The sequence below is a fragment of the Cannabis sativa genome, chromosome 5, assembly GCF_029168945.1.
Source record: "Cannabis sativa cultivar Pink pepper isolate KNU-18-1 chromosome 5, ASM2916894v1, whole genome shotgun sequence".
Lineage (NCBI taxonomy): Eukaryota > Viridiplantae > Streptophyta > Magnoliopsida > Rosales > Cannabaceae > Cannabis > Cannabis sativa.
The window spans coordinates 68,288,523-68,301,249 of record NC_083605.1 but is presented as its reverse complement, the minus strand read 5'-3'; the positions used below and the strand labels follow the sequence as shown (position 1 = coordinate 68,301,249).

The 12,727-nt window shown below is 30.5% G+C and overlaps 1 protein-coding gene across 1 annotated transcript; it reads left to right on the top strand.

Annotated features, from left to right (window-relative positions):
- Nucleotides 1–8,370: 8,370 nt before the first annotated feature.
- On the top strand, nt 8,371–10,383 carry LOC115715781 (protein DMR6-LIKE OXYGENASE 2). Its single transcript, XM_030644454.2, has 4 exons — nt 8,371–8,808; nt 8,889–9,136; nt 9,233–9,554; nt 9,972–10,383. Exons 1-4 carry the CDS (start codon nt 8,584–8,586, stop codon nt 10,230–10,232), a joined length of 1,056 nt encoding a protein of 351 aa, XP_030500314.2. The 5' UTR covers nt 8,371–8,583; the 3' UTR covers nt 10,233–10,383.
- The last annotated feature ends 2,344 nt before the right edge of the window (nt 10,384–12,727 follow it).

Genomic DNA, 12,727 nt, shown 5'->3' with positions numbered 1-12,727 from the left:
GTTTGAATATCTTAAATATTCATCCGTAGTGAAGTAGGTTCTGCGAATACATGTATCATTATCGGATGGGTGGATTAATTTTGTATTGTTTATCTGTTTTGTTTGTTATTTTAGGCACTTGTAAAATTTTTGGGAACGTCCAATTACAGCCGTTATGCTGCCGAAATTTCGGTAGAATTAGGATAAATCTTACTAAAACCATTCATAATATAGTTAATTATAACATAGTAATAAGAAGTTAGGTCACATAAAAAATAATAATATTCACATTTATGAAAACTTTTTAATTTTACCAACATTATAATCAACTAAACAACCTAATAACATGAACTAATGTAAAACGAAAATTTGAGTAATTTTTAGATTAATATGAATAAATTGTGTGAGAGACTTAGTTAGTTACATTGTGTAATTAGTAACTAGATATAATTAGTTACTAAATAAATTAACAAAATAAACATATAAAATCCTTCTTTTTTTATTTTTTTTTCTTTCATTTGAGAGGTTCAATGTGGATTTTTATTTTTCAAAGAAAATAAAGAGCAAAAGTTAATTAAAAGGGGAAAATATTAGTTAATACCTTTATTGCTTTACCAAAAATTTTTCCCCTCAATTTTATTTATTAAAAATATTTAACATTTTAATAACATTCTAATCAACAAAACAACCTAATAATATGAACTAATCTAAAACGAGAATTTAAGTAATTTATAAATTAATATGAATAAATTGTGAGAAACTTAGTTAGTTACATTGTGTAAAAACTGAATTCCACTTTTTAAGTGTTCTTGGGTTGACAACAACGTTGGAGTAAAAACTGACGAGCTTGGTTTTACTTTGGTTGATTTAAGTAAGAGAGGAAGCAAGAATGATCCATTCATCATGGCTAGCCAAGGCTTTCAAGTTTTTTACATTTCCGATCCGCTTAATGATAAATGGTCTATTGTTTTATCGACACCAGAGAGGAGGTTCTTAGAGACTGAAGAGGATGAGGAGAATGCTGACTTATGTTACGATGACTTCATTGTTGGACAACCAATTCATGAGCAACTCATGGGAATTGATCGTAACATTGAGGAAGATGACGCTGAATACATTAGAAACGATATCAATGAGGGAATATGGGTCAATTGTGATTCAGGCAAACATAAACAAAAAAAGAAAAGAAAACGTGTCTAATTGGTAACTTGATATATAGCTTACTTTATATTGTGGTTGTGAATGGTCCTGAATACTTAACAATTTGTTTATGCTTTTAATATTTCATATACACTACTTGTTATATATGTAGCTAACTTTGAAGTTTGTTTGTTAATGGTGTAGACATGGCGAACTCAGAATCAGGATCTGATTCGGGAGCAGAAAATGAGTGTCCAACCACAATACCTACACGAGGGCCGACGCAAATGAATGAAATATCCAAACTAATGGATAAGGCAAAAGAGTGGCCCTCGAAGTTAATGATAAAGGTCAATACTGTGGAAAAAGCTACGCGAAGCTCGTATCCACTCTGGAGTCGATGTCTACAGACAATAGGGTTGGCTTATAAAAATTGGAAAGAAGTCAACCAGACTCTGAAAAATAAAGTTTGGAAAGACATTCAGGTAAGCTATTATTTGTTAGAATTTTGATTTGTTTTTCTATTACTCCAAATGTTGACTCTAACCGTGTTTGTTTTCCTTCAAAATAGACGGGTTCATTGTGCTCGACACCTTCAAACATGATTGTCTCATCCTAGCTGGGAAGTTAATGAAAGACTTCAAGAATAGGATGACAAAAGACATCATAATGCCCGCGTTGAAAGAGAATGATCTCGGGACGATCGGCACAAGTCCCCGAAAAGCACCCGAGATCGACGCCGCTCGATTGGTGCAAATTTGTTGAAAGTAGACTAACTCCCGAATTTCGGTACGCTAATTATATTAACACTAAGATAAACTCTTAAATACAAGTACATGTATCTAATGTATTTTTTTGGCATTGTAGGAATTGAGTAAGGTGCAACGTGAACGTTCCTCAAAATTCAATCCGAGACATCGAAGTGGTCGAGTGGGATGGTGAACGTACGGGGAAGTTTGTGGTAAGTAATACTAAAAATTTAATGTGCTATAATGTGCTATACAATTTAATTGGTACTCATTTCATTGTTATAACGTTATGTAGAAAAAGGACCTCGAAGTTGCGTATCCTCCCCGCCACCGTGTTTGGATTAAATCTCGCACCAAGAGTAGAAAACTTGTCACTGACGACGACAAGGAAATTGCCGAGAAGATAGTAAGTATATATTAATTCATATACTAATTGCTTGAATATATAATTCAATTAGAGTTAAGTGTATATAATTCATATACTAATTGCTTGAATATATGCGTGCATTAGGCTCAATTAGAGGAGAAGCTTAGTCGTGACAAATTCGGGTCCGGGCCAAAACGATATCCTCACGCGGGCGCTAGGGACACCGCAGCATCCACGGACGTGTCGGCCGCACTGGGTATGCTATTACTTCAAATGTTATTTATTTAGTTACACAAATGAAATCGTTGCTAATTTGCATTTTATGATTTGTAGGTTCCCGACCGTGGCATCTCAACCGTCTACAGGAAGAAAAGGGAAGTGTCTCGATGTTGTGGCTCGTCAAGCGAAGGAGATTGAACAATTAAAAGCCGAAGTCCAATCCCCGAGCGGAGGAACGCCGCCGAACAAGAGGAAGAAGGAGAGGTGGCTGGTGAGGCGTATGTTCCACAACCATACGCTCCTCGGGATGAGGTACAACCACAAATTTATGCCGAGGAGTTCATTTCCCTCAACGACCAAGGTATCCTATACAATTTTGATGACCATGCGGCCCTTAATCGGCAAGTACATCTCCGCTCCGACAACATCGACAATATTGTGGCCCGAGGGTATTTGTACGAGCATGTGGGTGAGATCAAAGTACCTAATCGCAAGGATTACGATGATTCACATGCTCGGATCATGGTTTGGAAATCCCGCAAGAGGACGCTGAAATCCGGTCCCACTTGAAGAGTTCGGATATGTTAGGGACGTGTACCGATGTTCCTTCCTTGGCCTAAACACTTAATTTTAACAACCGAGGTAACTTCTCAACCGAAATTAATTATTAATGATTAGTGGAGTTTGAATATCTTCAATATTCATCCGTAGTGAAGTAGGTTCTGCGAATATATGTGCGGTGGGATGGATGAACAAACTACCGTTATATATGTGTTATTTGTCGTTATACAGCCATGTTCAAAATTTTGGGATCATTCAATTACAACCGTTATGTCCGAAATTTCGGTAGAAATTAGATAAAATTTGATATATATATATATTATGTTCCGTTTTGTTTAGGGTCCACTCGTCAACCGCCCTCAAGACGTGATGCGTCAAAGGGGAAAGCTCCGATGCTTTCTCCACAAAGCCGTGGTGCATGGGAAGATGAGTTGTTCACGGAAGAGAAGATGGCGTTGATCCCTAATTCGCCGAAATGGATGATTCATGAATTCCTAAGGCTCAAAGATAAACGTGATATAATCACAATTTCGTCCCCCGAGGATTCATTGCACCGCGTACCCGCATCATTTTATCTCGGAGAGGATTTGCACAGTTGCTACGTGTAACTACACTACAACTGTGGAATGCCGTTTTGGAATGATGTATACTCTTCTTTAATCTAATTAACCTTATATCAAATTATAGTTAAATTATTATAAGGCACTAACACTTTTTTGGCAGCACATATGGGAGAGCATCAACGGTACGAGAAAAATTTTCAAGTTTTACGACCCGCAGCTTCTCACGGTAATGGGATCGCCGATGAAGAACAGAGTCGCCTTTTGACGATGCGGCAAGACGATTGGCTAATTGGTTATCATTAATGAACAAAGAACCACTCAAATGTTCTTTATTCCTTGGAATATTGTAAACTTTATTAAATTCTTTAGTGCTAATTGTTCATTTCTATATTATGTCTTCAAATTATTTTTATACTATCTTACTTATATTCAAATATAATTTTCTAGGATGCATTGGACGCTTAGTGGTGGTTGCGCCAAAGAAAATTATCCATTTAAACCCTCTAAAAGGCCGCCTAATTCCCGAAGAAATAGAACAAATGATCGGAAGGTAATTATTTAATGACTTCTTATGTAACGAATTTAAATTAACTAACGAATTGAAAATGCTAATATAATTTTTCCAAACATTCATGTATATGGGACGCACATCGCATTCTTGGCCCGTGGCAAGGAATTGCACAAGCCGTCCAAGACAACCTAAAAGCCAAGAATGCGGTTTTTATGTTTTGAAATATATGATCGACATCGTCGCACGTGCCAACCCCAACCGTTACATAGAAGATCAAAAGCCGTAAGTTTTAATTATTGATCATCGTATATAAATTTTATAATAACAAATATATAATATACATATACATAAACTAATATAAATTTTTAATTTATTAACAGTTTGGGGGTAAGAAGCAATACGATCCAAAAACGTAAATTTTACCACTACGGCGAAAGTGGATCGAACAATTGATGGCGGTGATTCACGGTGACGATTGAGGTTCAAAGGTCGAAGAATTTTTCTTCATTATGTAATTTTTATAGATTAACTTGTAATTAGATTTATTAACTTATTAATATTTTTAACTAATTTTACATGTTTGTGTAATATTTAATTATTTTTATGAAATCAAATTATGTTTTTACCCAAATTTAATTACTATTTAATTTAAAATGTAATTAATATATAATTAAATTAAATAAATATGTAATTTAAAATTTAAATAAATATGTAATTTAAATTAAATAAATATGTATATAAATTAATAAATATAAAATTAAAATAATATAATTAAATTCAAAAAAAATGAAAAAAACTGAAATCTGAGGAGTTTTGGCGTCTGGTTCCTACGCCACATATGGCGTCGGTTATTGGCATAGAACCGACGCCATATGTACCCCTATGGCGTCGGTTCTAAGCAAGAACCGACGCCATAGGGGTATATGGCGTTTCGGCTCAAATAAACCCTTTAGCGTCGCTCGATAGGCGCTTTGCCAGAATTTCAGCAAACCGACGCCTAAAGGGCTTAAAAACCGCCTCTAAAGGGTGTTTTTGTAGTAGTGCAAACCTAACCAGTTAATCATCCTTACTTTCAGCCCAACTACGTGTTTTTGTCACTACTTTATTATTGTACCCAAAAATAAACTATCATTCTATAATGTTATACACTGACGTGTCTTCCTCGTAACAATAAATCTTATTATTTTTTATTTACACATTGGACGTGTTTATTAAAAAAACAAATTGATATAGACGTGTCTTCTCGATAAAACTAAATCTGTTTCTTTTTGTTTTGAGGACTTTTCCAATAGAACACTAAAATTTTAAAAATTGAAAAATTTAGACACAAAATTGCTCTAATGAAACACTAAATGCTATTCCATATATGTGGGAGTTTATAGTGTCCCACTATTTTTAATGTAACACTATAGACTACACCAAATTATACTTTTCTTTTTTAACATTAAAATAATATATTAATGATTAAATTTTTATATTTATATACATATTATAGTGTGAAATAATTTAATAAAATAATATAATAATAAATTATATATTTTTAGTGTTGTAGTTATTGGAAAAAAAAATTAGTGTAAAAATAGTATCATTTTAGTGTTGATTTAACACTAAATTTGGGTTTCCTCATTGGAGTTGCCCAAAATAATAAAGTGACAGGAAAGTAGTATTATAAATATGAGTCGAATTTTTTACCATGAGACATGAAATCAGTACGAGTCTAAGAAGTATGAGCACAATTTCATATGAAAAAAAAATATGCTTAGATATAACGCGATACAAAAAAATATAAGATTAAGCATGACACAACACGATATTACGAATTAACACGACATATTAAAAGATCAGATAATTTGATAATAATAAGAATGATAATTAATATTTATTTATCATCTAAAATGATACTACTAATATTCAAATTCTAATAATTATAATTGTTTTTACATAATTACGTGTAACTATTTTTAAAAAAAAATATAAAAGTAATTAAAACTATAAAATACACATAAATTTTAGTGATTAGCTGATTAGCTCATCAATTATCATAAAAATGTAAAAATATAGAATAAATTTAAGCTCGTATAAGAGAATGTGTTGGTCTACTTAAAAAAAATGAGTTGGCCCAAATAAAGTATACAATACGAATTTTTCGAGTACGGTACAAAATTACCGAGCTTACAAGTTGTACCGAGCCTACTTTATAAAATTGTTGCACGGTAGGATACTAGCCACATTTTTTTATGGCATAGTACGGAATTATCCATATATTTCTATGGCCCGACATAATACGATCCATATTTTAAATAAAAACCTGAAAAAAAAAATATAAACCCGACTATAACTATTGAAAGTCCTTTACCTTTACTTTTTTAGTAGAAAAATGTAGGGCTTGGCGTGTTTACCAAACAAATTATTTTATAAATTTAAATAATAAAAGCAATAGGTATAAAGTGTTTTTATAATGCACCTCTAAAAAAGTACACCAATTCATTTTCTACTATTTCAGTATTTAAAAAAAAAAATAGTTTAATTTTTTATGGTAGTATACGTTACAGTTATTAATAAAAATTTGTGTAAATTTTTTTAAAAATTTAGAATAATTTATAATATAGAAAATAGTATTCAAACAGTCAAGCTGTGTATAAATAATTAAAAGTGTCACATGTGTAAATAAATCATTTGAATCTTTTGTTTGACATCTTAAATTTTTTTGAAATTTTTTAAAATTTGATTAAATACCTTAAATAAGTAAAATGTAAATGATTATAAAAAATAATTTGATTTAAAAAATTTAGTGGCTCCTGAAATAGATAAAGTTGATTCATACACCATAAAATTTTCCAAATGATATAATGCTACAGCCAAAAGGTTTCAGTACTTTCTTTTTTTATATATATTGTTAATGATGTATGATTAAATTTATCAAAAAAATATATTTAATTAATTCTTAACCATATAATTCTTTCTGATAATATTAATAAATGCATTAATTCCCTTTTAGCATTCTCCAATCTTAGAATAAATGAAAAAAAAAGAAAAAAGTGATTCGGTATGTGTGAGTGTGATTTGTCAAGGCAAAATAATATATGAATTTGCATTTTAAACTGTTACACAAAAAGAAAAAAAAAAAAAAAAAAAAAAAAATTTGCATTTTGATATTTATATATAGATTCCACAACCGGGCATATATATATATATATGGTATTTTGATCGTGATCCCACTCAGTATGCATGACGTTGCGCTTATGACGTCATTATTAATATGTCATCATTTTTAACTTGTTATAACGTATAGCAGTACAGCTTTGGCTGACTCAGTTTAGTACTTCCACGCTAATTAAGACCTGTCGTATTTATCAGTTTACACGTTTATCAACATTAATTAATGTATTTATATATCTTTGTATTGTTTCTCTTGAATTGTTTTACCACATATTTGATATTTCATTTTAGAGTTTGTGTGATCATCCAATGAAGTAGCTATGGAAAATTGACACCAAGAAGAGAGTGAACAAAACCACTTTTACAATTCTTTATATGGAAATGAATGTATGCATACCCTAAAAAGCAACAAAAATAATAATAATAAAAAATATTAAGATGAACAATATTCACTAATAATTAATAATTAAGAGAACAAACACACTTTTTAAAAGGGAGAATAAAATGTGTATTGTATGAAACGAAGAATAAATAAACACCACTTAATTTAAAAAAAAACAAAAAAAAAAAAAAAAAAAAACTAATTAAGATTTTGGCTTCCTGAACTTTGACATGTACTAAATCATACGATATGAACTTTTAAGGTCGTTAAAAATACCTCTAAACTATTGAGATTGTTGGATTTAAGGATTTTTTCTAATTTTAGTAAAAAAGTCTAATATGGATGAAAGTTCAAGGATCATAATTTAGTATGTGTCAAAGTTCGATGGGCATGATTTGGTAGATATCAAAGTTTGGAGAGCATAATATAGTACATAGACAATCACTGAACTAGTGAAATTGAATAAAATTAGACAAAAGTCCTTAAATCAAACAATATCAATAATTCATGGGGCATTTTTAACAACCTTAAAAATACAGGGGACATAATTTGGTAAATGTCAAAATTAAAGAGATAAAAATAATAATAATTAGCGAAAAATAAATGTGAACGTATTATTATTACATCATTATGTCTAATTCAATTAATAATATAAAGCCCACAAGTTTCTCAAATTCACATCTTGTCGTGTCAAAATCAATATATAAGGAAGAAAAAATAAACTGATTTCATTTTGTAGATTTTTGTGCCAATTGCCAACTCGTTGGTTCCACCGTCACTAGTACTAATAAAATATATACACATAATAATCTCATCACTTTTACGACGCTATAAATTGGCATCACACTACAACATTTTCCACCACCACATCCACAAGTTTCAAAGTTTCTCTCCATTAAAGTATTAGTCGGTTTAATTAATTAATTAATTAATTATCATCTTCATAATCATATATGGCTATCACAAGTAACCTACTCCTTACCGACTTAGCTTCCAAAGCCAAACATGTTCCCTCAAACTATGTCCGACCAATCTCCGACCGCCCTAACCTCGCCGCACTGGACACCTCCGCCGCTCACTCCATTCCTCTCATTGATCTTCAGGACCTCTATGGCCCCAACCACTCCAAAGTCATTCAACAAATTGGCCAAGCTTGTCAACTCGACGGTTTCTTTCAGGTATATATATTTATATATTTTTATAAAATTATGATGTTGAAACATACATGACATGTCATATCATGATTATGTATGATCAGGTTAAGAACCATGGAATAGCAGAGGAGGTTGTAGAAACAATGTTGAGCATAGCGAAGGAGTTTTTTCAGATGCCAGAGGATGAAAGGTTGAAGATTTACTCAAACGACCCTACCAAAACCACTAGACTTTCAACCAGTTTTAATGTAAACACTGAAAAAGTATCCAATTGGAGAGACTTCTTAAGACTCCATTGCCACCCTCTTCAGGACTATGTTAATGAATGGCCTTCTAACCCACCTTCCTTCAGGTATTAATTAGTTACTACTTTACTTTGATCATTAAAAACATTTGATGATGATGATGATGATTGGTTTTTTCTTTTCTTTTCTTTTTTTTTTATCAGAGAAGACGTGGCCAAGTATTGCACGAGTGTGAGAGGACTAGTTCTGAGATTATTGGGGGCCATATCAGAAAGCTTAGGACTGAAAAGAGAAAGTATTGAAAATTCTTTGGGGAAGCATGGTCAACACATGGCGTTGAATTACTATCCACCATGTCCAGAGCCAGAGCTCACTTATGGATTACCTGGTCACACCGATCCTAATCTCATTACTGTTCTTCTTCAAGACCAGGTCCCTGGACTTCAAGTGCTCAGAAATGGAAAATGGGTCCCTGTTACTCCCATTCCCAACACTTTTATTGTCAACATAGGAGATCAAATGCAGGTAATTAATTAGTATAATAAAAGCCTACTCTACTCACTAGTCACTGTGATGAATTCAATGATTAAAACTTTTTAAAGCTATCATTTTCTCTGATTTTCTTTTTGGTCTTTTAGAAAGTGTGGGTCAAGATACAGGATCAAAAGGGTACAAGTGATTTTTCATTTCTTTTTATTAGTTGCCATAAAAGTTTTCGGTGTGGGACCGGACAGAAAATATATATATGATAGATTATATAATGGAAACAAATCGCATCAAGCTTTGTTCTTAGTGTTAAGAATATATACTGGAGTTCAAATCAACCTTATATCATTGTTAAAATAATATATTAATATACTGGGCTTGGTCAAATGGTATCAAATGTTATATCTTCGCCATTAAAGTAATTAATTTTGGTGTGTTTAATTAATTAATAATCAGGTGATTAGCAACGATCGGTATAAGAGTGTGCTTCATCGAGCTGTGGTGAACAGTAGCATGGAGCGTTTATCAGTACCAACTTTCTACTGTCCATCTTTAGATGCCATTATGGAGCCAGCCAAGGATTTGGTCAATGAACAAAATCCGGCAGTGTATAGGAGTTTCACCTATGCTGATTACTATCAGAAATTCTGGGACAGAGGACTCAACACTGAATGCTGCTTAGACTTGTTCAAAACTGATCATCATCTTATAAATTAAGACTGGATCATCTACCTAGCTATAAATAAATAAAGTTGTAATATCCCTTTTAGCTGTTATATTAGAAAATAAAAGCAAACCCTTAATTTGTAGCTTTACTTGTAATAAACTACTAATGAGTAATAATAATAAGTACTTTCATATTGGAAAAGTTTTTAAGCTATAACAACCTTAACAAAACGAACTTATTAACTTAGCAAAACCAACTTATTAGAGAAGGATTGCTTTCATCTTATTAAGTGTAAGTATATATGATCATCATCTTGTAAAAATCGTCACAAAATTACTTTTTGTGGTAAATTTACATTAAATTTTAGTTTTGTATTTTATTACAAAATGCAAAATTTAATATTTAATTAATGTTTTATTGAAGAAAAAAAAATTTAATAACTTTACAATTAATATTTTAATAAGTAAGATAACAAAATAATAATATAAATATTTTATAATTTAATGTGATAGTTAAATATACTACAGTAGCACCTCTATTTAAGAATACTTTATTCAAGAATAATTTTTAATTTGTTATAAAAAAATGAACTCCCAATTTTGGTCAGTTATATAAATAAGAATAACCTCTATATTGTAATTAGTTATACATTTTTTATGTCCCGTATTAATAAAATATACCTCTATATAAGAATAATTACATCTTAAAAAAATATATACATATATTTTATAAATTTATTTATGTAAAATTAATAATTTTATTTCAAATTATAGTACATGTATAAATATTATATGTGCTTGAAAATAATTTTAATATAATATAGTATTAAGAATTGTTTATTGGTATAATTTTGTTATATTGATATTTTTTTTTTATATTTTGATTTTTTTTTCAAGTGTAACTCTATTTAGTTATAACTTCTCAATTAGAATATTATTTTCTTGGTCCCAAGTGTATTTTTGGATAGAGGTTCTACTATATTATTTATTATATAAATAACATAAATATTAATAAAAAAATTAATATATTTATTGTGGTGTAAATTTTTTATTATAGTAAATATTGTGTTAAATTTGATACAAAATTTGTTATGTGTTAAGGTGTCGTTTGGTAACACTTTTGTTTTTTAATTTTTTAATCACAAAATGAAAGTGGAATTTTTGTTTTTCAAAAATTTATTTTTTAAAAACAAAAATGCGTTCTATAACCACTTTTGTTTTTCAATTTTAAAAACAGAAAACAAAAGTGTGTTCTCTAAAGTTCATTTTTATTTTTATTTTTTGATTTTATTTAAGTCGGGTCTAGGTCCGGGGCCGGATTCGGGTTCAAGTCAAAAGCCGGGTTTAGCGCCAGGGCCGTAGGGAGGGGATTTGAGTCCGGGTCTGGTCGTAATCTAAAAGATTGATTAAGAAAAAAAACTGTTTAAAAAAATATTGAAAGTGATTTTTTTTGTTTTTAAAATTTTAATTTCTAATTATAAAATTGAAAAGTAAAAACGGTTTTATAGAACATGTTTTTAAAAAATATTTTCACTTTTCTACTTTTAAAAACAAAAAATTGATTAAAAAAATTTTACCAAACGCTACCTAAATTTATATCATTTTTTGGTACACTATTGGAACATACTTTTTATTTTTTCACTGCTTATTTATACTTCTATTGAAAGTGCTCTTATTAGTGAGATTTTAATACGCCCCCACACAAGTATGAATCATGTCAAACAACTGTGAATATATTGATATTAAATAAAGTCATCCAACATTACAAAAATGGACAACTATGATACCATAATAGGAAACTTATTGGGTCTAACTTAGCATAACAAAACTATTGGAGGATTGTTCTCACTTTATTAAGTGCATTAAGTATATAGTGATGTAAATATAGATCGAGTATTTTAACGCGATATGAAACCGGTCGGGTGACACAAGTACAACTACACACGAATGGTTAGTCTTAAAAGCATGTGGCATGGCGGCTTTAATTAAGTATATAGTGATGTAAATATAAATTGAGTATTTTAACGCGATACGAAACTGGTCGGGTGACACAAGCACAACTATATACGAATGGTTAGTCTTAAAAGCATGTGGCATGGCAGCATTAAGTATATAATGATGTAAATATAGATTGAGTATTTTAACGCGATACGAAACCGGTCGGGTGACACAAACACAACTACACACCATTGGTTAGTCTTAAAAGCATGTGGCATGGCGGCATTAAGTATATAGTGATGTAAATATAGATCGAGTATTTTAACGCGATACGAAACCTGTCGGGTGACACAAGCACAACTACACACGAATGGCTAGTCTAAAAAGCATGTGACATGGTGGCGACACATTAAAAATAATAATAATTAAACTTAAATATGATAACGAATATTATAATTTTATAAACTATTAAAAATATTAAAACAAATAAAACTATATTAATTTATTTGTAATGTTAGTTAAAATTTTGAAGAATTTAATTACTTAAATTTTAATAATTATAATAATTTTTTATATCATTGTCAATACAATTGTATGAAAATAATTGA

Excerpts from the sequence above, each read along its gene's own strand:
- LOC115715781 (XM_030644454.2), top strand. The coding sequence starts at position 8,584 with ATGGCTATCACAAGTAACCTACTCCTTACCGACTTAGCTTCCAAAGCC. Across the intron at positions 8,809-8,888 it reads AACTCGACGGTTTCTTTCAG|GTTAAGAACCATGGAATAGC; the intron begins GTATATATATTT and ends ATGTATGATCAG. Across the intron at positions 9,555-9,971 it reads ACATAGGAGATCAAATGCAG|GTGATTAGCAACGATCGGTA; the intron begins GTAATTAATTAG and ends ATTAATAATCAG.